At 33.1% G+C, this 24,533-nt stretch overlaps 2 protein-coding genes and 1 pseudogene across 5 annotated transcripts; all 3 read right to left on the bottom strand.

Moving 5' to 3' along the window:
- Positions 1-245: 245 nt before the first annotated feature.
- On the bottom strand, positions 246-3,539 carry LOC145095520 (uncharacterized; annotated as a pseudogene). The gene is made up of 2 exons (XR_013703707.1): positions 762-3,539; positions 246-610 (listed from the first exon to the last, which is right to left on the bottom strand). The product of XR_013703707.1 is annotated as an uncharacterized LOC145095520 (transcript).
- A 5,657-nt stretch (positions 3,540-9,196) lies between these two features.
- LOC145095519 (putative methyltransferase At1g29790) lies at positions 9,197-11,021 on the bottom strand. The gene is made up of 3 exons (XM_079033379.1): positions 10,993-11,021; positions 10,846-10,882; positions 9,197-10,482 (listed from the first exon to the last, which is right to left on the bottom strand). The coding sequence occupies exons 1-3, from the start codon at positions 11,019-11,021 to the stop codon at positions 9,340-9,342; spliced, it is 1,209 nt and encodes a 402-aa protein (XP_078889505.1). The 3' UTR covers positions 9,197-9,339.
- Positions 11,022-11,261: 240 nt separating this feature from the next.
- Positions 11,262-18,774, bottom strand: LOC145092858 (potassium channel SKOR-like). 3 transcript variants are annotated; one of them, XM_079030844.1, is made up of 13 exons: positions 18,538-18,774; positions 18,197-18,458; positions 14,739-14,963; positions 14,173-14,236; positions 13,748-14,087; positions 13,346-13,641; positions 13,070-13,249; positions 12,765-12,986; positions 12,485-12,673; positions 12,305-12,380; positions 11,925-12,219; positions 11,688-11,809; positions 11,262-11,581 (listed from the first exon to the last, which is right to left on the bottom strand). In XM_079030844.1, exons 2-13 carry the CDS (start codon positions 18,442-18,444, stop codon positions 11,337-11,339), a joined length of 2,502 nt encoding a protein of 833 aa, XP_078886970.1. In that variant the 5' UTR covers positions 18,445-18,458; positions 18,538-18,774; the 3' UTR covers positions 11,262-11,336. The 3 variants fall into 3 exon arrangements, with proteins under 3 accessions (XP_078886970.1, XP_078886972.1, XP_078886971.1); XM_079030846.1 differs by having other exon boundaries at positions 18,197-18,452; XM_079030845.1 differs by having other exon boundaries at positions 18,197-18,774.
- Between the last annotated feature and the right edge of the window lie 5,759 nt (positions 18,775-24,533).

The raw sequence follows: 24,533 nt of genomic DNA, 5'->3' as shown, positions 1-24,533 counted from the left end.
GACTTGGAAGGGAGATTCAGATGAAGAAGCTTTTTATACTTGCATTAATAAGATTACATCTAACACGCAGCCACGCAGGCGGTCAAAGCTTGACTTTTTTGTGATGGTGTTGTCCTTGGTTTCCAGTATTCAGTTTTTAGAAGCGTAGTAATTTGCATTTACTTATTTTTTCTCAAACATATGTGAAGTTTCTTAACAAAAAGCCATTCAAATGAATACATACCGACAAGATACATATAGGGAACTTAAGAAAAGTAAAAAGAACACTGAAAGTACAATATATTGATCAGGCAAGAGATGTCTACTCAAAGCAGATCCTTCATTAACTGATTTGAAACTTGTTGCATTGTTGGTCTTTCATGTGGATTGGAGTTCAAACATGCTCTTGAGAGACTCAAAACCAACTTAACTTGTTTCTCAATTTGGGATGAGGGAGGATGTATCCGACTATCTCCCACATTTGCTGGCACCAAATAATCATCATCATCAGACGATGTTGGTAAAGATGTTATGAGATCTCCTGGATGCTTTCCCATTATCACTTCTAGTGCAACAACTCCAAAGCTATACACATCGCATTTCTCATTTGCCACCATCGTATAAGCAAGCTCTACATCCAAAGGCACATGAGATAAAAATAAAAAAACTATATCAACCCCACAAGATTCTAACATAGATACATATATATACATATACATATTTATATATATATATCATAAAAGTTAAGAAGATGTAGAACTACAATCACAATATAGTATTACCTGGCGCGATGTAACCATAGGTGCCTGCAATTGCAGTCCAGTTGGATGAATCGAGCTTTAAAAGCTTGGATGTGCCAAAATCAGAAATATGTGCCTCATAATTAGAATCAAGAAGGATGTTGGCTATGGATATGTCTCTATGAATTATAGGTGGTGAGCAGTCGATGCATATAAGCCAAACCATTAGCTACACCCTTTACAATATTTACCCTTTTCAACCAATCCAATTCTTTTGCCAAGACATCGCTTCTTAAGATTGATCCAAGGCTTCCATTTTCAAGGTATTCATAAATCAGAAATGAGTGGCGGACATGGGAGCAATATCCATAGAGTTTCACTATGTTTCGATGCCTTATGTTCGTTAATGCCCGTACCTCATTAAGGAATCCATTATGATCAACATTCTCAGATGATGGGTGTAGTTTCTTGACAGCTACCACATGGTCAGGTTGTAGCTCAGCTTTGTAAACTATACCATATCCTCCGATCCCAATGCAGTATGCTTCATCGAAATCATTTGCTGCTTTCAAGATATCAACATACACCACTTTTCCATCAAAACTTGTAATAGAGAAATAATCACCGATTTCTTCATCCGATGGTTTTTGTGGAGACTTTTTCTTTCGTTGTTGATAAGCAATGAGGCGGTACGTGAATACACCAAGTAAAACAGACCCGATAAGAGGGAGCATAATTACAAGGATAAGCTTATGATGAAAGGGATCATTTTTCTTCTTCATAATTTGACTTGGACAAAGTTTCACTCCCGTAACATTTCCACACAAATCTAGATTGTTTTCTATGGACGCATTCACAAAGTTAGCGCAAGGGGGGATTGGACCTGACAGCTTATTGAAAGAAAGGTTGATATGAATCCCGTTAGGCAAACTTGTAAATGTATCAGGAATAGAACCAGAGAGTCTGTTGTGAGAAAGATCCAATTTTTGCAAACTTTGCAGACTTTGAACTTCAGATGGTATCTCTTTTATGAGAAAATTCTGAGATAAATCAAGTTCTGTAAGCTGAACTAATTTACCAATCTGGGAGGGAATTTTCTCACTGAGCTTGTTATTACTAAGATTCAAGTAGTGGATATGTGTCCATTGACCGATACTTGTTGGAATCGACCCATTCAATCTATTTTTGGATAGATTGAGTACTTCAAGGAGTTCACAAAATCCAAGCTCAAAAGGTATAACACCTGAAAGTTGGTTGCCAGCCAAGTACAGTTCCAACATACTTTTCATCTTCCCAAACTCCTTTGGGATCTCTCCAACCAAATGATTTGAAGACAGATTAAGTCTTCTTAGTTGAGTTAAATTTCCAAACTCTGGAGGAATAGAACCACTAATTTGATTGTTGTTCACCTGGAAATCAGTGAGAGACTTCAACTTCCCAAGTTGACTAGGAATGGGACCAGCAAGCTCATTGTGAGACATATGGAGGAGAATTAAAGATGTCAAATCACCAAATGATGAAGGAATGAAACTACTAAGCTGGTTTCTGACCACCGAAAGATGAATGAGAGACTTCAACTTCCCAAGTTCACTAGGAATGGGTCCAGAAAATTTATTATCACCTAGGGACAGCCACTGTACGTTGCTGAGGTTTGCTAGTGATGAAGGAATAGAGCCATTAAGTTGATTCACACCCAGCTGAAGATAAGTGAGACTTCAAATTCCCAAGTTCAATAGGAATGGGGCCAGATAATTTATTCCAATCGAGGTACAGAAGCTGTAGGTTACTCAGGTTTGCTAGAGATAAAGGAATAGAACCACTGAGTATATTGAAGCTCACATCAAGACGAGTGAGAGACTTCAAATTCCCAAGTTCAATAGGAATGGGACCAGTGAGGTAATTGTGGTACAAATAAAGGACATTCAAAGATGTCAAATCACCCAATGACAAAGGAATAGAGCCATTAAGTTGATTCTCATTCACAGCAAGATCAGTAAGAGACTTCAAATTCCCAAGTTCAATAGGAATAGAACCAGAGAATTGATTTCTGTACAAATAAAGGAGATTCAAAGATGTCAAATTACCCATTGATGAAGGAATAGAACCACTAAGTTGATTTTCGCTCATGTGAAGTAGACTGAGAGACTTCAAATTCCCAAGTTCAATAGGAATAGAACCAGAGAGTTGATTTCTGTACAAATAAAGGAGATTCAAAGATGTCAAATTACCCAATGATGAAGGAATAGAACCACTAAGTTGATTTTCGCCCATGTGAAGTTGAGTGAGAGACTTCAAATTCCCAAGTTCAGTAGGAATGGGACCAGAGATATTGTTTGAGGATAGGTACAAGATGGTTACCGAGTACAGGGTTCCTATTTCTGGTGGGATTACTCCAGAAAACATATTCTCAGAAAAATCAAGATGGATAAGTTTGGACAAGTGTCTTATTGCTGGTGGGATGGGGCCAAAGAAGTGGTTTACACTGAGATCAAAATGCGTAAGATTGTGTAGCAAAAAGAATGAAAATCGATGAAGCGTACCATTTAATCCAGATGATGTGAGGTTCAACTTCTGAATGCTCCCATCAGCATTGCAAACTACTCCAAACCAAGAACTGCATGGAGCAAATGCACTGGAATTCAAAGGGAGGGGAATCCATGAAGAGAGCAAGGAGTTTTTTGGGATTTCAAGGCTTGCCTTCCATTTAAGAAGAGCATTGGCTTCTTCCAAAGAAGCAGAAGCGAAATTTGTTATGGGGGAGAGTGTGATGATTAATAGAGTTAGAGAGAAAAATAACAAGTTTGAAGACGACATTATTTGCTTTGCTATGTTGCTTTCAATAAAAATGGAATGGATTGCATGTCCTAATTTATACTTGAGCTCCCTTTTTCTCCTCTGTTCTTTTTCATGTGCTCGAAAGAAAATTTGGACAATGTCATATTTTTCCACAAGGAGTGTCTTTTACGTTAGAAGTCAATGTCATATATATTTTTCCACAAAGGAGTGTATTACACTTTGAATTGTATCTATCTGTCATGACATTGTTCCTTTTTTCTTAGAAAAATAAAAATTCTTATAACCCGAAATTTAGCAAGGCACTAGGATTACAAAAAGACAACAGTATTAGATGTTATTGTTGGATTTAACAATGTATTACTATAACTTAACTTGATTATTTAGACATTTATTTTTGTTTTCTGATAAATGCTAATAGAAGTTTCACTCAAACTGTGTTTTACTTCATAATCAATTCTGTAACTGATGACTATTATATAGATGATCCACGTCTAAACTGTGCGTTGGTCAATGGATATCTGGATATATGGGTCCTTTAAAAGAATCTAAAAAAAATGGACATGATTTGTTCCTTGAACCTGTGAATGAGGGAAATAATATAAATATGAAGATAATTAAATAAAATTTAATGGTTAATATATTGTTCCCTGCATCTATTTCATCTGTCAAGTCCTTTTATCTCCTGAAGTGTCCTTACATAGACTTAAAAATGAAGATAATTAAATAAAAAGTGAAATACAACTGTATTATTGTTTGTTTCTCATATTTCCACAACTGATTAGTTTACACAAATCATTAGAATTAATCTGCACATCGTATTTCTTGAATCAATTCTCTCTCTTAGCAGTGGTGAATCTAGAACCAAAATCAACGTGGTTCCCTATATAAATGAAATGGAAAAAAGTATGAAAATGTAGGTCTTTTGACAAAAATAAGGTAGTTCCTTATGTTTTTTTATATAGAATTTTTGTATTAAAAAGGAAAAAAGGTAGGTCGTAGGACTTACTTGAGTGTGAATAGTTACCCCCTGTCTCTTAGGGTCCTTATCTTCAGATATTAGTGACATCCACTGTTGTTCTTGGGTCCTCTCTATGTCAATGGGTCAATGGAGAGAACTTTCTATGGTCTTTCAAAAGAATCTAAGATAAATGTATGAACCTTTCAACCAGGGAAAAGCAATGATTTAGAAAGTGTTATTTTTTTAAATAACACCAAGCTATCATATTTTAATTTTTTTAGTTACAAAAGACCATGTATCTCACGATTAAAAAAGATCATGAATCACCCATTTCACAAAATGGGGTTTTCAATAATATTTTGTGAAAATGATGTCACTTCTAAAAAATTTCAATTTTTTTAAAGATGAAGCTTCTACAAAGAGAAACATTAAAAAATTTCAATTTTTTTAAAGACGAAGCTTCTTAAGATCATTTTATCTCATTTTCACTCACCTCATGTCAACTAAGCATTCAACACCAATCCCCGATCTCGTAAATCACCATGTACAATTCAAGACAATAATGATAAATTTATAAGTGTAACTAATTTCGAATTTTGTGTGGGTTAAACCCAACCACAAAGATGTACAACACTTATGATGCATCTAGTACCAATCCACATTGCACATTGTATAAAAAAAATGAACGGAAAGTGAAGTGTGACAGTTTCTTAGGTTTTGAAGAGTGATGGGGGAAAATGAAGTGAAGCCGAGGTGATCGAAAGAAGGTGAAATGTAAAATATGACCCCATCCTAGGGCATTAGTCTCACTTGTACAATACCACAGCCTCCCCTTAATTACTCTAGTACATGTGCTCCCTTTTCAATTCAAATATCAACTCTTAAGATCACAGTCACATGGAACGCGGTACGATCCGGTACGGGAACATGGATCGGGAACGTGGTTCGCTAGCTTGGACGTAACGGGTACGAGGGGGGGGGGGTAGGTTCATTTCGGTACGCCCGGTACGTCCTGGTACGGTGTATCATAGTATCCGGTACGGTATCCAATACAGTGTACCATGTTTAGAACATAATTTCAAGAACAGTTAGCTTAGATTATAACATAAACACTTCAAATAAGATGTAATATTCCAACAACTAACACTTCAAATTTCAAAACATAGAAATTGAAAATAATACCAGGAATTAAAAAACAGCAACAATAATAGTTTGAAAAAAACAAAAAAACAGGAACATTAACATCTAAAAAACTTGAAACTAATCCATCCTTTGCATTTTTCCATTTCCATCTGCATCAACATCATCTCCCTCTAAGTTCTCCCATTGCAAGTCTTCATATCTTGTACTTGGCCCTTCCAAATTTGTATTTTCCGGATTCATATCCCATTTGATTTGTATTTTCTGGTATTAATTTGTATTTTCTGGATTCATATCTTGGTTGGACCTGCTTTGTAATTTTCAAAAAAACGTGACTGGAGTCGAATGTTTGAGTGGATAAACACCAACTTGTCTGCCCTTTTACTATTTAAACGATTTCTTTTCACATTATGAGTATAAGAGTAGGTACTCCAGTTTCTTTCTGCTGAGGAGCTACTAATGGGCTGGGAGAGAACTCTTATGGCAACATTAGCCAAGTCTGGAGTTTCTGAACCGTAACTTGACCACCAATCAATCGCGTCCATGGTTACAGCATCCATCTGTGATGATGCCATCGAATAAAGTCCTTTTCTCATGTGAAATGTTGCAAATTGCTCTTGCAACATTCGATATTCTTCTTGACTTTTCAGATATTCTTTTAAACGCTTCCATGACTCCAAGTACCACTTCTTTATCTAAGGTGGGTGCTTTTCTAGCTATTCCACCAGGTGCTAACATTAAAAGATAACCTACATCATAGAATCGTAGACATAAAGCAAATCCCAAACAATGTAATGGAATCGTCATCTTCTCCCACCGAGCAAGCAATATTTTTTCAACTTCAGGATAATAGGAAGCATATTTGTTATTTGACATCACATCTTTAATTTCTCCTAACATGTTGTCCATTTTTTCGTATATTTCTCCCATTTTTGCTCCCTGGCCATCAACAAAAAAATAGGTTTTGTGACGGCTAAAATGCTCTCCGCATCCTCCCAAAACTCTTCACTTCTAATAGTTTCAACAACCTTTGATCCAGTAATCATAGTATTTTCATCTCCCTGTTTCACCCGATCTCTCCAAGAATTAAGGAGATAGTTGTAGACAAAGCTTCTCTACAATCCATTAACCTTTTCAATAATACATAATGAGATGCAAATCTCGTATTTGCCACCTCTAATAACTCAAGTGTTGAGTTATCTCTAAACATGGTCAAAGCATGATTGTGATTAAGAAAATATTTTACAACCACTTTTCCTCTTTTATATGTGGTCATCAACCAATAGAACGTATTTGCAAGATCTTTGAAAATCAAATTCAACGTATGCACACGACAAGGAGACCAGAAAATGTGTTTGTGTACCTTTTCTATATCCTTCCCGGCAGCCTTGCAATTCGCAACATTGAATGTAACGACTTGTAGGACATTGCTTGGTTCTACCGTTTCGATGGCTCCAAGCAAATAGTTTGCTATTGCAACTCCAGTTTTCTCCACACCAGAAAAGTCTTCTGCATACATGAACATCGCCCCATGCATACATGAACATCGCCCCACGACTGTTAACAGCTATGACATTAATTAGTGGCTTGTGCTTTACGTTTGTCCACCCATCAGAAACAATTGAAACACCTTGTGTATACCATGTATCTTTTATAGGATTTAAATCCTTTTCTACATCTCTATGGCATTCATCAAGTAGAACCGTCCTTGCTTTCTCGCTAGAGGGAGGCTTATAACCTGCAGGTGCTTTGTTGATAGCACTAACCATCTCCAAAAATTAAGGATTACGTAGCACATTGAACGGAATTCCATTTGCGCAAAGCCCTCTCATGATCTTCAAGTCAACAACACTTCTTTCCATTACAACAAATGCATCTTCAATAGGTTTCTTAGAAGAAGAGGAAGATTGTTTTTTACTGATTATGGAGTTCTTTAAAGCACGGGACACACCAACCTTTTCAGCATCTCGGACTTTGTTAAACAGCCTTTCACGCTTCTCACGATCATTTAGTATAACCGGACACCTTCTAATTCCTGTGGTCTTGCCCGGAATAGCACCAAAAAAGTGTACATGTATCCTCGTATAGGAACTAGTAAACTGTTGTTTGCAATGTTTACAAACCCACTTCTTTGCACCCCAGCATTCTTGCTTGTTGCAGCAGAAATAATGTTTACTTCCTGCAATAATGGCTTGTCATCCTTCACTTCACGAGTGTTAACTTGCTGAGTATCATCTATAAATGTGTTACCTTCAGTGCTATTTTCATCTTCATCTACTTCAATATGCTCTATGTTCTCTCTGTGATCAGACACACCTTTACCAAACACCATTTTTTTTTCCTGTGAAGACTTACTTTGCCTTTTTTTTCTATTGAGAATGTGTGGTAAAAAAGAAAATCGATGCATTTATATATAAGCCTAGAGAAAATTAATTGTGTGTAAATGTGTAAACTGTAATCAATTAATACTCTAATAATGGAGTCGTTGATTTTATAATGCTGACTGAAATATCAAAATTCAAATAAATTGCTTAAATTAATGAATTGAAATCGTATATTCGTGTATATGGTTTTCTCAAAGTGAATCGATATCCATTATAAAAAAAGATATACACAATCAATTGATTGAAATTGGGAGATTTTGTTGCCAAATACTCAGTCGATCGTTCCCAGAGCACAAAATTGATTTCAGTCGGCGTCCAATGGCTTCAATCAGCGTTCCCCAACTTCAATCAGCGATCCCCAACTTCAATCGGCGATCTACATCGCCGTTCCAATATGCAAGAAACACGAATTAGGGTAAGGTGGGTTCAATTTTGAAATTGCTCAATCTACCAATCCAAGACGCGTTCCCCATGCGTTTGGAACGAAATCGTACCCCGATCCAGCACACACGAACTGGAACGAGGATCGTGTCTAGTCAAGCGATTTATGTGACTATGCTTAAGATCCTGTTTATTTCTAATTTCCAAATCACAAAGGAACTGCTCCTACTGCTACTGCTATCTTAAATCTATTATATACATGAACTTAGCTCGCATTACCCTGTCAAAGTAACATTCAAAATTTATGTTGTAATAACACTCCATTTTTTTATATAGTTTCACCAAACATCATCAATTATCGATATTTACTCAATTTGTTTTTTATGAAATACAACTTTCGATCGGAATCAAGAATAACCTATTAAAATTTTAGAATCCTCTTTATAGTTCGAGAACTTAAATCACTCATCTAATCACATAAATTTGGAATTAATCAATAATGTCCCCATTATAAAGAGAAAATTACCAATATAGCTAAATTCTTTAATGACTTGGCCAAAAATAGATAATCATCCAAATTGCTGGCCATTAGCCTCACCTGAAATTTGGGACTCTCCAGCTGCGATTTTGCCTTGTTGGGCTGATATTTGGGCCCATTTTTGGCCCATATGCCGGAGGTTTATAAATCTAAAATTCTAGAAATAATCTTTATTTTTACATTTTTCAACTATAAGAAATCCTCTTTCGCTCTCTCTAATGGGTCATGAATATTATTCTCACAAAATACCTCTAAGTATTTATCAAGTCTAGTACAACCCTTGTAGTTTAAAAGAAAACAATGATATTCTCCTTACACTTTCCAGAAAAACGTTATATCCCATCCCATGTACTTCCACGTACAACAATCAACCCTTATATTTCACATCTCAAATTATAAAACAAAAAAAACAACTACCAAGAGTTAAAATAGTGGCTTTTCTAGCAAAGCCGAAAGATACATCTCGTTTAACTCAGGCCCTCTATCCAACTTCTTCCCAACCACCCACTTCACTTTATTAAACCCTACACTTTCCAAAAGTGGCACATAAACCCCTTCAAGTTCCTCCCCTACACAAAAGAAATGATCAAGCCAAAACAACCCACCAGGCCTTAAAACCCTATAAATATCAAAAATCAAAAAATGTAACAAAGTAGTCGGAATCCAATTACTCAATACATGCATCGAGTGAACTATATCCAAGGTGTTATCAAAAAACGGAAGCCTCTGTGAAACACTTATATACATAGGCACAACACCTCTTGATGCTATAAAACTATTAAAAGGACCATTTAAATTCATTGAAGTTGTTACTATCGTTATATTCCTTTCCATCATTCTAACTGCAAACGTCCCCACACCACCTCCGATATCAAGCCCAATTCGAATCGTTCCGTGTTTCTTCATCACTAACACTTCGTCTATCGCAAAATCGGTTCCGGTTTTACCCTTGATCACCCACCTTGTTTTCTCTCTACCCTCAAGGTCAAAACAGTCTTTACAGTCATCAAAATGTTTTTGGTTGTGGGACCGGTTTATAAGGCATGAGTAGTTCTTGCATGTGTATGCTGTCCAAATGACTGATGAATCGGGTGGTGTTGACCAGAAGCTTTTGGGAATCGGGTAGGGCTCAGTGTAGCCTGGTGGTGATGATGGGCGGCAGCGGCGGCGGGGGAGCGGCTCGCAGCCTTTGAGGAGAAGCTTTTGTGCTAAAAGTTCATCATCCGGGCAGGACCCGTTGACCGGGTAGCTCATGTAGTTTTTAAGTTCTTGAAAAAGGGTACACGGGCTACCCACCGGAGGGTATAGTTTGTCTGAATCGAAATTTGAGTTCATTCCAAATGGGAGGTGTTTTGGTGAGGTGAAGGCGAGGAATTCTGGCGGGAGGTGGTGGCTGGACGGCGGTTGACTGGCGGAAGGGTTGATCACCGGTGGTGGGGTTAAGGAACAATTAGGGGCGTAGAAAGTGGTGGAGATGAATAAGGTTAAGAGATTTGATGACAAAAGGATGAAAAGATAGAACATGTCCATGGCTGACTTGAAATTAGATGGAGTCTTTTTAATGTTCTTATAAAAGGAAAAACAAATAAAGAATTGTTATTTCGTACTAACTATCAAGTTAATCAAATGTGTGTAGAGTTTTTTTTAATATATGTAAAGAAAGAATCTATTGGAAAGTAAGAGTAGGTATTATTTTTTAATGAGTTTTCTCATATTTTAGTGTGTGAAATTGGTATGGAGCTGGTAGAAGGTCGTCGCTCAGCTGGGTTCGATGTAAGGCCAAGTTATATTTTTCAGACATCATTTTTAGTGAATAATACCATGATCTGCTAGCTTAAAAATGTGTAAATATTAGTTTTTGGTATCATAAATTGATAATATATGGTAATTTTTTGAAATTGGTAACTTGAATTTTGAATGGACCCACACCTTTCCATTAGCTAATCGGATATTGCCAAAATGTGGGCTGAAGCCCAAAATAATAGCAAATAAACAAAGTTATCACTACACACTTAAACAGCATGAAAAATTTGCATTAGATGGGCTAAGGCCCACTTAGATTTGATTGTTTTTTACTTTTCCTGAAGTTTTTGAAATACGTACATTGTATTAAAAGTTACTACATGTTTTGCCACAAGTATGACAAGATTCTTAAACTTTGGCCAATAAAATATGAAAACATTTGTATTCTACAACTATTGGGACTTACAATATATGCAGAAAATTATCACGTTAGCTTTGTAGGTAAATTGCGAATATGCAGAAAATTATCACGTTAACTTTGGAGTTAAATTGCTAATATTTCGAAAATTATTTATTTACAAGAAATCTTGGGTATTCAAAGGTTGAAACTTAAGATGAAATTTATTTATATTGCAATGTTTGTGTTACATAATCAAAATGATACACAAACCACACACTCATTCTTCACTTATCAAATACAACTTTTGTCCATCTAAAATCATATCAACATCAAGAATTTTCCCTGCATCTTCTGTCACTATACAACAAGTGTCATAATTTTCCAACTTCAGTTGTTCGGCTGCTGTTTTTATAAGTTGTTCTGTTGTTCGTGGAATCCATAAAACCACTCCACACGTGCTTTTGTCCTTCTGTTCCCATGGGTGAAATGGGTATACTGTACATTTCCTAGGATGCATTTTATCTGTCATCAAATACATATATATATTTTGTTACTTGTCTTCTTATAAGTCTGACAAACATAGCCTTAATAAGAAAAAAAAATTAAGTTAAAAAGTTTGAAAAAAGACCTGTTATTTCTTGAGAACCTTCCGGAAGTTCAGACAACTGAACATCTTTTGCTTCTTCTAATAATTTGATCAACATCTTGTTTCCAGACATTCTCCCTTCATCAAGTGGAGTATTACCCCATCTACACATATACATTCAAATTAACTAGACTAATTCTAACATATATATAATATAACCAATTTAATTAGTTAAATATTTGATGAATTAATTAATTAATAATGGTGTATATACTATACCTGTCCTTTGATAGAACACTAGCTCCAGCTTCCACCAACAACTTGACAATTATATAAGATCCTTGTGATGCAGCCACATGAAGTGGAGTTCTAAAGTCATAATCTTTTGAATTTGGGTCAACCCCATTTGACAAAATTCTTCTTATATAATCAATATCTCCTCTTGCTACACTTGTACACAAAAACCAACCAGCATCATCTATCTTCAATGATCCGCCTTCTTTCACTAATATGGAAGCCACTTTATCATGTCCATTCTTAATAGCTTCTAATAAAGGCGTGTTCCCAAAATTATCTATATATCACCAAGATTAATAAAATCATTAGCACAAGTCATCAAAGTGAACATAAAGTTTACAAATAGAAGGAAGTTTAATTACCTAAAACATTGACTTCTACCTTTTCTTGAATAAGAAAAAGAGTGATATCTTCGTATCCTTTTGATGCAGCAAGATGCTGTTTATTCATTTCAAGAATTTGTTATATTATAGCCCTCAATCTTGAAATCTTTTTTTATAAAATTAGGATTTGTTATTATTTATTAAAAGTAGTTTAGTTACCAATGGTGTCCTTCCATCATAATCTTTCTTATTTGGATCAGCTCCAGCTCGAATCAAGCTTTTAAGCTGATACAAATCACCATAGAAAGCTGAACTGTTGACCCTGAGTGCAAGCTCTGCTTCATGTTTTCCAATGTGTAAAATGATATCTGTCTCCAATTGCTTCATGCGTGCATCTGATGCATTAAACTGCAATCATATCATATATTAATATAGAAAAACCAGATTGAATACATACATAAACTTAAATGAAATCATTTGTGTGGAATGAATGAATTACCTCTATAAGATTGTTGAGAATTTTTCTCCCATCATGGAAATAAATCTCAAGGATGTTAGAGAAAGATTGTTTGTCAAGGCGAAGAAGTCTACAAAGCTCACAAACTCGAACTGTATAAGGTTGAGGAATGTTACAAAGAATAGAAACTTCTCCAAATGAACTATGAGGTTTTAGAATCGATACTGTTTCTTCAGATCCATCTTCACATATCCCAATTTCCTCCTATTTATATATAATTTCATTTCATTTCATCATTCTTAATTAAAAATCCAAAAGGTTTACTAAAAGAGAGAAGGAAGTTATACCAGTTCACCATGACAAATGAAATAAAGTTGCTCAACCGCATTGCCTTGTTCCATAATGACTTCCCCTGGGAGAAAAAACTCTTCATGCACTTTTGTTACAACTTGATTTATGAATTCCAAAGAGCATCCTTTGAAAAGTGAAACTTTTTCAATGTATGACTTGTATAGCGTTTGAGATATCTGGAAAGAATCACATTTACAACATCAATAAGCATATAATTCTAATGATTTCAGAGTATAAAATGTCTTGATAAGAAAAAGATTGAAAGTAGACACCTTTGCACGAATGGAAATTGGAAGATCACGAAGAATAGTGGAATCAGTGTAGTTGCTTTCATATTGTAAACGAAGGTGACCTTTTATCTGATTTCTTATATCTCTCCCAAGTCTATTTCTATTCATATATTTAAGAAGATCTGTCATTCTATCTCTATATCTTTCTGTCTTCGATCCTTTCACTATTAAAGCTGTCATATTACCAATCAAATATGCCCCCAAAACCATGTCAAATGACACATAAATCATTACAAATATCATTTCTCTCATATTCACCGCATGTATTTCACCATAACCTAACAAATCCACACAATTATGGCATTGTAATTTAGATTTTTTTTTTATATAATAAACAAATGAATGAAAGTACATTGTAATTTATGTTGATGAAAATGAACTTACCAACTGTGGCCATAGTAACAATAGCAAAATATAAAGAAGTTGTGTAGCGTTTCCAAAGATCGATCTCTCTGAAATTTGAGTAACTATAATCGCCTAATTTTAAGCTTCCAATCCAGGTGTATCCTTCTTCGACAGCTGGCAGAGTTGTAGCCAAATAATAGAAAATGCATGCAGCTGTATGCGTGCAATAGAGTTCAACAGCGATTAATTTTATAATCCTTGAAAAAAGATAATTGACACGAATGTCCTTTTCTAATCTTGAAAAGAATTCCAAGACTTTGCGTACTCGAACCAATCTAATTAGCAAAAGGTATCTCACTTCTTCTTTTCTTCCGGAAGCCTAATATAAATAAATAATCGTTTATCATATCGTAAATAATAATTTTATTATTTCATAATGTATTAATGTTGTAATGCATATATACCCGGTATATGTTATCCCAAGGCATACATGCTAGTATATCAAATAGAAAATGAGATTTGAGGTACCTGAAATCACAAAAAGATGGATTTTAATTTAAAAAAAAAAAAAAAAGAGTAAATTACACGAATGGTCCCTATGGTTTGGGGTAATTTGCATGTTTGGTCCCTAACTTATTTTTTTAACTCGAATGGTCCCTACTGTTTGTTTTTGTTGCACGTTTGGTCCCTGTCTTACCTTAAAAGACTATTTCTATTTTTTCCTTGATTTTTTAATTTATTTTAATAAGTTGGGGTAGTTAAGATAATGTAATGTGAGTTGAAAGTGGAGTCGGGGGTGTGTTTATTTAAATAAATTAAAAAATCAATGGCAAAATAGTCTTTTTATGTAAGACAGGGACCAAGAATGCAACAAAAACAAACAATAGGGATCTTCCGAGTTAAACAAATAAGTTAGGGACCAAACGTGCAAATCACCCCAAACCATAGGGACCATTCGTGTAATTTATTCAAAAAAAAAAAATTATAGACTGGTTTATTGATTTGGATATGTAGAGAAGAAATTACAAACCTAACAGCGATTAGGTTGCGATTTGAAATCATTTTGTAAGTTTGGGTGTCTCTGTAGGCAATAAAGAAATGTAGAACAACGTCTATAAGGAAAGCGATTTGACCAGCTATGTCTAAGAAATAGAGGTTTTTAGGCAAACCCCTGAAGAAACCGAATTCCATTGGTGTGAAGAAAGAAGAGTAAACTGCCCATATTAATATGAATTTCTCCCATGCTTTATACCAGCTGCATTCAAAAGTTTTTGTGTCACATGTTAGAATTTTCATCTTTGGTTATACTTGTATGATCTTATAGTATAAATGAGACCAATTTAAATGCTTAAATGTTATAGAAGAATAGGATATTGTTTATTGTATTCCTTGTATCTCATGGTACAAACTTTAAACCAAAAGCTAATCATCCAACGTCAAAAAGCTTTTGGAAGCTTTTAGCTTTTATGTTTTATGTCTTTTTACACAATTCAAAAGCTAACAACTACTTTTGAAGAGCACTTGTACACAAATAAAGTTAGTTTTGTCAACCATGTTTTTTGATAAATGGAACAAGTACCACAAATCTTCATTTAAGTGTGGAATATATGGAATATAAGAAATACTAAATTTTGGAATCTGAATCCTTTTTAGGTGGTGTGTAAGTTCAATATATGATAATTATACATATTGATATTTATTTTAGAATTGTGGGATATGGATTAATGTATATTATGATGCCAATATATGTGACTCCACTGGGAGATGAAACCTAAATAGATAAATAATTAACATAACAATTTTCAAAGGTGTAAATAATTAACATAGCAATTTCTTTTTAGGAATTTTAAACCTTAAATAAATATTTTACTATGAGCAACATAACAAATGAAAATTATTGTAAGTATCATAAACCATCACATGGGGTTTTGGGGAGGACATAAATATTTGATTAGGTATTTTCCTAAAATTTCGTTCCAAGATTAGTGGGATCGCAAGTGGTATGTTATGAATACAATATAATTAGTTTATTCCCTGCCGTACAAAAAAATCTATATATAATTAGTTTCTTTATTTAATTAGAAATTCAAACAAAATAAGTAATATAAACATTTATATATAAGAAAAGTATCAAAATAGGGACTCACAATATAAATCAAGATCGAGTTCACATGTTTATCTAACAAGTGGTGTTGTTAATAATAAATAGCCCCCTTTTCTACAATCCTAATTAATACCTGGCAGTTTTTAATAACAATAACTCTATTGTCAAATTCTAACAAAATAGATGAAATATTATTATATTATTACATTTATATAAAGTTAATAATACTACGCAACTTGAAGCAAAAAATGTGGAAACCAAATTTAATGTAAAAAAGTTGAAATCTCAATCGTTATTAAAATTTTTATTAAACTTAGACAAAAACAAATTAAACAATCGTGATTAAAAGTTTTATTAAACTTAGACAAAAACAAATTAAATGACTAGAAAATACATTTAAAAATTAATGGATTTGTTTATTTAAAGAGATATTTTAAGGCCTATTTTTTTTTAAAATAAAATACAATCATATTTCATCTGTTTTTATTAGTGTCACATACAATAAAATAAAGAAACCATCTATTTAATACTTTTGATATAATGACTCCTAAGATTATAAGTTGCCCACGTATTATTAGTTACAAATAAACTGATTTTTTTTATTCTGAGGAACCCATTGTAGTCGAAATATTTGATGAAATTGGCATTTGACTTTGTTAAAGAATATCATTCCCCTATAATATTGTGTCTGATATAAGTATATTAAATTTGACAGCATACATATTTAGAACGATTAAAATGTTAATGTAATATATAATTACCATGTTATTAATATAATTATTATATAACTAATAACTGGTCATAACTACCAAAAATAAATAGTCGACATCTTTATCAAAATTGATACAAATATGTGTAAATTTATTCCAAACGCTGTACGTGTCATTCTAAAATCAAAAATCTTAAATCTTAAATCTTAAAGCTTTTGGCTTAAGAGATTCTAAGGGTGTTTAAGTACTAATGGAGTTTAGTATCCATAATAAATATTTTCAAATGTTTGGTAGAAATAAAATAAAAAATATTTATTCAAACCACTTATTGTAGACAAACCAGTTTACAACATATCGTGATTGGATCACAACTTTGTTCTTTTTTTCCTCAACGAACGACATGGGCATATAATAATTTATTTTTTGGTTATTTTACATATATATAAACAAATTTTGATAAGTAAAAAGAAACTTATCAATGTATATATTATTACATAAGCTAATTAAGCACATCTCTAATAAAAGCTTACTTATGATTTATTATTATTCCGAAACAACTCCCTACCATTGGATTGTATTTTTCTGTTACGTACTATTTCAGTTTACTCATTAATCTAATCTATTAAAACATAAAATAAAATTATTATCTTTTTATTATAATTTTTAATATTTTTAACTATATAATTAATAAAATAGCACCAATACGAAATATGATATATGTTTAAAAAAGTAAAGCATTTTCTAAAATATTTTAAATAAATAGAAATAAATATTTAATTATTAAAACTCTTACAAAGAAAATTTTTGTAGTGGAAATTTTTTTTAAAGAAAATTTGTATATACATTTAAAATAATAAATAAATTTTAGATATGGTTATATGGATGCTCTAATCTAGACTTTTCTATTTACGAAAACAACTAATAAAACACCTTTAAAAAAGCATGTTGTAAATAAACAATTCCATTTTTATCTTGTATGATGTTTAAAAGTTGAAAATTGAAAAACGTCCATTCATGAACATATTTTGAACATATCTTCATCTATGAATATGAAACCACATTCACTAGACACTAGTGGGCATAAAAAATACATACAACTGTAATTGTGAAAATCTATTAAAAAAAAACTTTTTATTTTGATAACACGTTAACTATAAAGTATAAACACCTTAATAAAAACATGTTTTGAATAAATAATCCCAAACGACCCATGCATATTTCTAAACATATATATACTTTATAATTTATTTATATGATATAGCTATATATGGCAATTTCACAATGACCCTTGAATCTTGATGATTCATTGTCGGCTAAAATATTTTATCTTATGGAACATGTACATCAATGACGGCTAAAATATTTTACAGCGAGTCAGCGACCCGATGACTCAGACCCTGTTTAGATGAGTATTATCTGATCCACTTTAAAAAACAATTATTCACTTTTAATCCAAAAATAAAAATTAAAAATTAAATATATGCTAGATTTTGGGATAAATTTTGCAAATACGAAAAGTGCCAAAACGAAGTAACGGTTGAGATTCCTCTTGTCACGTAGTTTTTCACACACACACACAAAATGAGTCGACATAAATAGATATACAGAGAGAGAATGCAGCGTGCGTATATGCAAATACATAGATATACTTATAGAGAGAGAAAGAGAGAGAACCTGTTCTGAGGATGAATGAAGAGGGCAGGAGAGCATCCTCTGATTCCATCGATGAATTTCTCTGTATTGAAATCTCTACGACTCGGATCTAGGTCAAGATCCCCTGCCAATAACGTGAATCGACTCCGACGTTTCGTTAACCTCCCGTGATCGTGATCTCGAACATCCTCCACCACGTACTCCTCCCCCACCACTTCATCCTCTACCGCTTTCCTCCGCCTCTCATCCGCCGTCGATCCAATCCTCATTCTATTATCTATATCTATCAACCACAACCAATTATCATAAGAGTGCCCAAATTAATCGATCGAAGTAATTGATTAAGGCAAATGGATAATGACCTAATTGATTGAAGATTGAATGAGTGATCAGAGTTGTGTATGAGTTCTCTGTAGTTAGATTGACTAGGGCAGTAATGACGATTGGCAAATTGATTGAACTAGGTTAATTGTTAACTGTTTGTAAATGAGAAAAATGTCACGGGAAATAAGGACTGTATTCAAGTGGCGAAAGAGATGGAAGGAGAGAGAGAACAATTTCAATGGAAGATGGATGTAGAAGACGATGATAATTGATAACATATTTAGCACTATTTATATAAGCCATTCAAAATTATAAAAATACAGAATAACTGATTCACTACAAAAATATAATAAATACTCAAATATTAATATGCCACTTATATATATATATATATATATATATATATATATATATATATATATATATATATATATATATATATATATATATATATATATATATATATATGAACAAATATAATTTTTTATATTTGTTGTCTTTTTTATATTTTTTAATATAGATTAGCAAGTGTTTTTTTTCTTTTTTTTATTTCTTAGACAATGCTCTATATAACTTGAAGGGAGGCAAAAGGTCGAGTCTTAAGCTTTAAAAACTATGTTGAGATCATGGCGTTTTTAAAACCTAACTTTCAGACAGGTGGGTGTGTGTATGTGTATGTGTGTGTTAAAGAGACTTAAGATGATGTTTCTTATGATGTGAGGTCTACCCGTACATGGCGAACCTTTAAAGACATTTTCAACCCAATACTAAAACCTATTTTATTATATAATTTTTAGCGAAAACTTGTTTCAACGCAACAGTAAGCCTCGAAAATCTCATTAAAATGAGGTGGGGAGGTAGAAACATCTAAGTTAAGTCTTTTAATCACTTAGAGAACTAATTTGTTAACTATAATCTCCCATAATTTGACCCTTCGTTTTTACTTGCTAATTAGTAGATTTAATGTTTACTTTTTATGCATAATGAACGCGATCAAGGCACGAAGTGAAAACTCCTCATATCCAACCTTGTACTATCTGATATCTAATGGAACAAATCCTCACTATGTATGGAAATCTTGTTGGGTACTTGTTTAACAATGGATGAATTTAAATATAGGCAACCTCCCCCCACCCTCGCCCACCCCAATGCTAAATCTATATAAGGTTGAAAATAAAAGGGAAAAGAACTCATGAAAGTAACCACCTTTTGATTGTGTTCATATTTAGTCAATTTTTTTTTATACATCATATACCATCCAACTTTGTTGAAGTTGTTCACATTTTACCTTTGTGACCGGGTGTTGCAAGTTAAAAAGGTAAGATGTTAACAAGTTCAATAAGTTAGATGATATATAATATAAAAAATGTCAAAATCTGAACAAAATCAAAATTTTTTGAGAATCAATAACTACATGAGAACTAAATAATTTTTTTCCCAGGCAAAATATTTCAAAACCAACACCACCACACAACCTCTATGCATCGTCTAAGTCAGTCACATCATAATAATAAAAACGTTTGGCTATGATATTGTACTTCACTCCAATTATGTGATAAGCTTGTAGTCATTAATACCTAAGGGATTCGTAACTTTTGGGATTAAAGGAAGGGTAAATTACACGAATGGTCCGTATGATGGTGTAATTTGTACATTTGGTCCCTAGCTTTATTTTTTAACTCGAGCCATCCTTATATCTTTGTTTTGTTTCAAGATGAGTCCCTACTAAACCTAAAAAAACTATATTCCTTTTTTTCTTTTTCTTTTTAATTTATTATTTAATATTATTATTAACAGTTTGCTTCCTGTAAGTCTTCTCTTTCCCTTCCGTTTCCCAGTCACTATCTCCATAACCATTATAAGACTCACCAGATTAAATCATGGGCACCCCATACATTGCTGGAAAACTTGCTACCACTCACCAAACCCTAGTGCATAATTACCTTTTGCTTCATAGTTCCCATCTATTTGATCTTAGAGTAAATTGCATAATAAATCATCCATGTGTAATCACCCATCCATGAGAGAGAGAAAGAGAAAGAGAGAGAGAGAGAGAGAGAGAGAGAGAGAGAGAGGAACATGGTGGGGATTAGAGATGCAAACTCTAGTCGACCTGGATTGACTGAAGAATGTCAGGTTGGAAGAGGGTGTGAGAGGGGAAGAAGAAGGCGAGGCGGCTACAGAAAAGAAGAATGAGAGTGAGAGGTGGTGATGGAGATATGGAGGTGAACATGCCAACCTCATGAATACGATCGTGGAGAGATGAAAAGGCTTAGGTTTAACGTTTTTATTTCTTACTTCTTTTATATATAATTTATACAATAATAAATAAATAAATTATAAAAAAGTTATAAGGATATGCTGGTCATTTTAAGTCGAACAGAAATGAAATCTGAAACAATACAAAGTTGTTTTGTCACTTCAACAAGCCCAAATTGCATCATTGGCCACTTCTTGAATAGACATACTCAGGGACGGAACACAAGCTATAAAACCGGAGGGCCAAAATCATAATTTTAAAACATAGTCAATTTTAATATTATAGTATAAATTTAAAACATATTAAAAATATAAATTAATTAATTAATACAAAATATTGTTACATTTGTGAAATCTGTTTTTGAAGTATAATAAAATTGTCTTTTTAACTTTACTTGAATTGTTTTACAAATTTTATAGTAATACTCTTAACAACAATTAAGAAATTACAAAATTATTTGATACTAAATAATAAATATAAAAAAACTAACAATAAATATATAACTTTTAGCAAATAAAATTAAACTGCAAATTGAGGATTTGGATAACATTTTCCGTCACACACCTTCATTTAATAAAAAAAATCATAAATTAACAGATAATAAATAAATGGTTTTGCAACTTTTGGTTTTACTTTTATAGGTTTTCATTTACCTCTCCATATCTTTTTGGGAAAATGACTTAAAAGGTAACGAAGTTTCAAAAATGTACAAAAAAGACCATTGTTTTTTTTGTACACAAAATATCATTTTACTGACTATTGTAGGTTACCCGGTTTCCAAATGTTCAAAAAATATCATTGTTGTTTTTTTAGTACAAAAAATACTATTAATGTTACTATTTGTACACAGAATACCAGCAAAATACACTTGTGTTCAACTAAAACATTATGGTAACCAGGTACTTCAGGTAAATGGGATGAGAAGAGTGTAATCAGCAAGTGCTTGTTTGATGAGATTATTTAATTTTTGTTGAAATTGTTGGAAAAGATCTTACTTCCACCGTATGATCCGCCGAACAAGATTACAAGTGACGCTTCGGCTGACAAATTTCTCTTCAAATCGGTGATGAGAAGAGCGTAATCAGCAAGTGCTTGTTCGGCTGTTAGATAGGCTAAAGTAGAAGCGTTCTTGTATGCCTCTTTTCTGGCTTCCATATGGCATCGATTCACCATAATATCGATGCTAGATCAAATCACGCAGATTTTGATAAAATTGTATTATTAAAGGTCTGCAAGTGAAGAAATTAATGTAGAGTAGAGTGATTAGGGCTTTTACTTCGGGGAAGATGACCATGGCACCAAAACGAGGGGTGAGTTCCCAAACGAAGCCGGTGCCGGTAGCGAACCATTCGATGTCGCCTTTGTTGCCACAATAAAGGAAGATTGGGCCCAAACGATTAGGGCCTGGGCCTACCCAGTGATCGGAGTTGATGAGATAACGTTGTTGGAACTTGGGAAGATCATTGAATCTGAAATGATCAAGAGTCTGATCAAAGTATCGTGTCTCGTAAGTATACTTCGGCTGAACAAGAATGTTTTGGGTTTTGAGAAGCCGTGGGGATTTGCTGAGAAACGGAGGTGGCCGGCGAGATTCCGACGTTGATGAAAGTAGGCAGATGATTAGGAGGAAGAATAAGAAAAAGGGTTTTGCCATGGTGGTGAAGGGTAGCGATAAAGAACAATAGTGGCCGAAGTGAAGTGGAGGATTCTTTATAAAAAGTAGCTAAATTTCCATTACATTCAAAGAATGGAAAATGACTTAAAAATGTAACGAAGTTTCAAAAATGTACAAAAAAGACCATTGTTTTTTTTGTATACAAAATACCATTTTACCTGCTATTGTAGGTTACCCACAAGGTTTTATTTGAACACATGTGTACTTCATTAGTATTTTGTGTATAAAAAATATACTTTAATGGTATTTTGAGTACTAAAAATAAAACAATAGTATTTTTTATACATTTTTGAAACTTCATTACCTTTTTAAATCATTTTCCCTATCTTTTTTACATTCCTACACTTTATCTTATCACATTCAAGAAAAGAGAAAGAAAAATAGAAAGACCGAGAGCCAAAATGAGAGTGAGAGCGAGAAAGATAAAAAAAAAAGTTTACAAAAGCGGAGAGACAAAGCACAGATCAGCAACGACAAAGAGGATAGAGGGAATGGTGAGCACTCCGGTGGTAGCAGCGATGTTCACCGGTGAGAATTCCATCAAATTTCAGGACTCCGTTGGTGACATTATTTCCCGGTGAGCAATTTTTCAGGCGGCAGCGTAAATAGAAAGTAAATCAAAACAGTTTTTTGGGTTTATCTGTAGAGTTTTAGTTTCCAAAAATCACGATTTGGTTATGATTTTTTCCATAATTTTTTGAGATTGTGTTGTATACTTGTATAATTTCCTTTTTATTAATGATAAGTTAGCTTAAAAAAATAAACCCATCTTATATATAATAGAGGTATTTATAAGTAAAAAAATAAAGGGGCATGACCCCCCATGGCCCTATATAGGATCCGCAGGCATAATATCCAAGCTAAGAACATGATTCGGCTCTAGCCTCTTAAACCGACGATTAGCAATCGAAGAAGCTAGGATTAAGGTGCCATAATTAATGTTTCCAACACCATGCTTTCTAGGGCATGTTAAGTATGTTTAATTCATTGGCGAACTCATGCATGTTAAAAGAGTTATAATTAAACAGAAACGTTGGTTTTAAGACTTTTTGCATGATCTTCTGAAACCATTCGCTGATTTTTTTAGAGAGTTGCCAATTCCACTTAAAAAACGTGGAATTAAAGATTAATTGGGTAAACATATACATAACAACCATTCATATTATCACAAAGCTACATCACTTTTTTAGGAAATGAAAGTACGAATATGAAACAAGATAATGTGCAACTTCCCACATGATTTTTCAATAAAAAAATGACGATAAGTGTGATGTTGAAATTGATGCTGGTGTAGATTTGTCGTTAAAGCTTTTTCTAAATTGCTAGGGTGTTTGTTTTTTAATTATCATTTTACAGTAAAGTTAAAATCATAAAAACGTGTATTTCTATATATATCACAAAAGACCATTATTTATGAATTAGGGTAACTGATTTATCAAACTAAATGTCGATGTGACATCTACATGATAGTTACGCATCCATTTTTACACTTACGTATGTTTCTTTAACTCACTTCATATATATATATATATATATATATATATATATATATATATATATATATATATATATATATATATATATATATATATATATATATATTGATATGTACTTATACTAATGCTTAAATTTCATCCATCTTTAGTATACTAATGAGTAATGTATACCTTTATCCTAAGTTTAATGTTGAGAATGGAAGTCCACATTGCCATAAACCACTAACTGTTCAAATTTATAACACTTTGCCAACTCAAAAACCTCTAATGGTTGTCTTTGGAGCATCCACTCCTCGATAACCTACCATGCTTTTGTGATTATAGTATATTTCATGACAAAGACAGATGTTAAGAAAATTTGTGGTTTTATATTTCAAGAAGTACGTTATTATATCTTATGTTTTTACATGTATGATTATGACAATTTCGATTGTTATGTATAGTTTTTCTTGGGAACGTCAGAATTTTAGCAAGAAGCTAGCTAGAAATAGAAACATTACAAATTAGAAATCGCTTAACTCGAGTTGTGCAACAAACCAGCCTAGTTTAAAGCTATGTTTGGCGGACTAGCTGAAAAGTTAGCTGTTAGCTGAAAAGCTAGCT

The sequence above is a fragment of the Lactuca serriola genome, chromosome 3, assembly GCF_051521515.1.
Source record: "Lactuca serriola cultivar US96UC23 chromosome 3, Lser_US96UC23_V15, whole genome shotgun sequence".
Taxonomy (NCBI): Eukaryota; Viridiplantae; Streptophyta; class Magnoliopsida; order Asterales; family Asteraceae; genus Lactuca; species Lactuca serriola.
The sequence above is the reverse complement of the archived record's forward strand: the minus strand, read 5'-3'. Positions and strand labels throughout refer to the sequence as shown.

What these genes read in the sequence shown, in the direction of transcription:
- LOC145095519 (XM_079033379.1), bottom strand. Translation starts at nt 11,021, where the DNA reads ATGTACGTATTTCAAAAACTTCAGGAAAA. An exon ending in TTTCAAAAACTTCAGGAAAA is followed by an intron (nt 10,883 to 10,992) that starts GTAAAAAACAAT and finishes TTTGGGCTTCAG; the next exon opens with CCCACATTTTGGCAATATCC. An exon ending in TCCGATTAGCTAATGGAAAG is followed by an intron (nt 10,483 to 10,845) that starts GTGTGGGTCCAT and finishes TCCTTTTATAAG; the next exon opens with AACATTAAAAAGACTCCATC.
- LOC145092858 (XM_079030845.1), bottom strand. Translation starts at nt 18,444, where the DNA reads ATGAGGATTGGATCGACGGCGGATGAGAGGCGGAGGAAAGCGGTAGAG. An exon ending in CTTGGGATAACATATACCGG is followed by an intron (nt 14,088 to 14,172) that starts GTATATATGCAT and finishes TATTTATATTAG; the next exon opens with GCTTCCGGAAGAAAAGAAGA. An exon ending in TCATTTGTCATGGTGAACTG is followed by an intron (nt 12,987 to 13,069) that starts GTATAACTTCCT and finishes ATATATAAATAG; the next exon opens with GAGGAAATTGGGATATGTGA.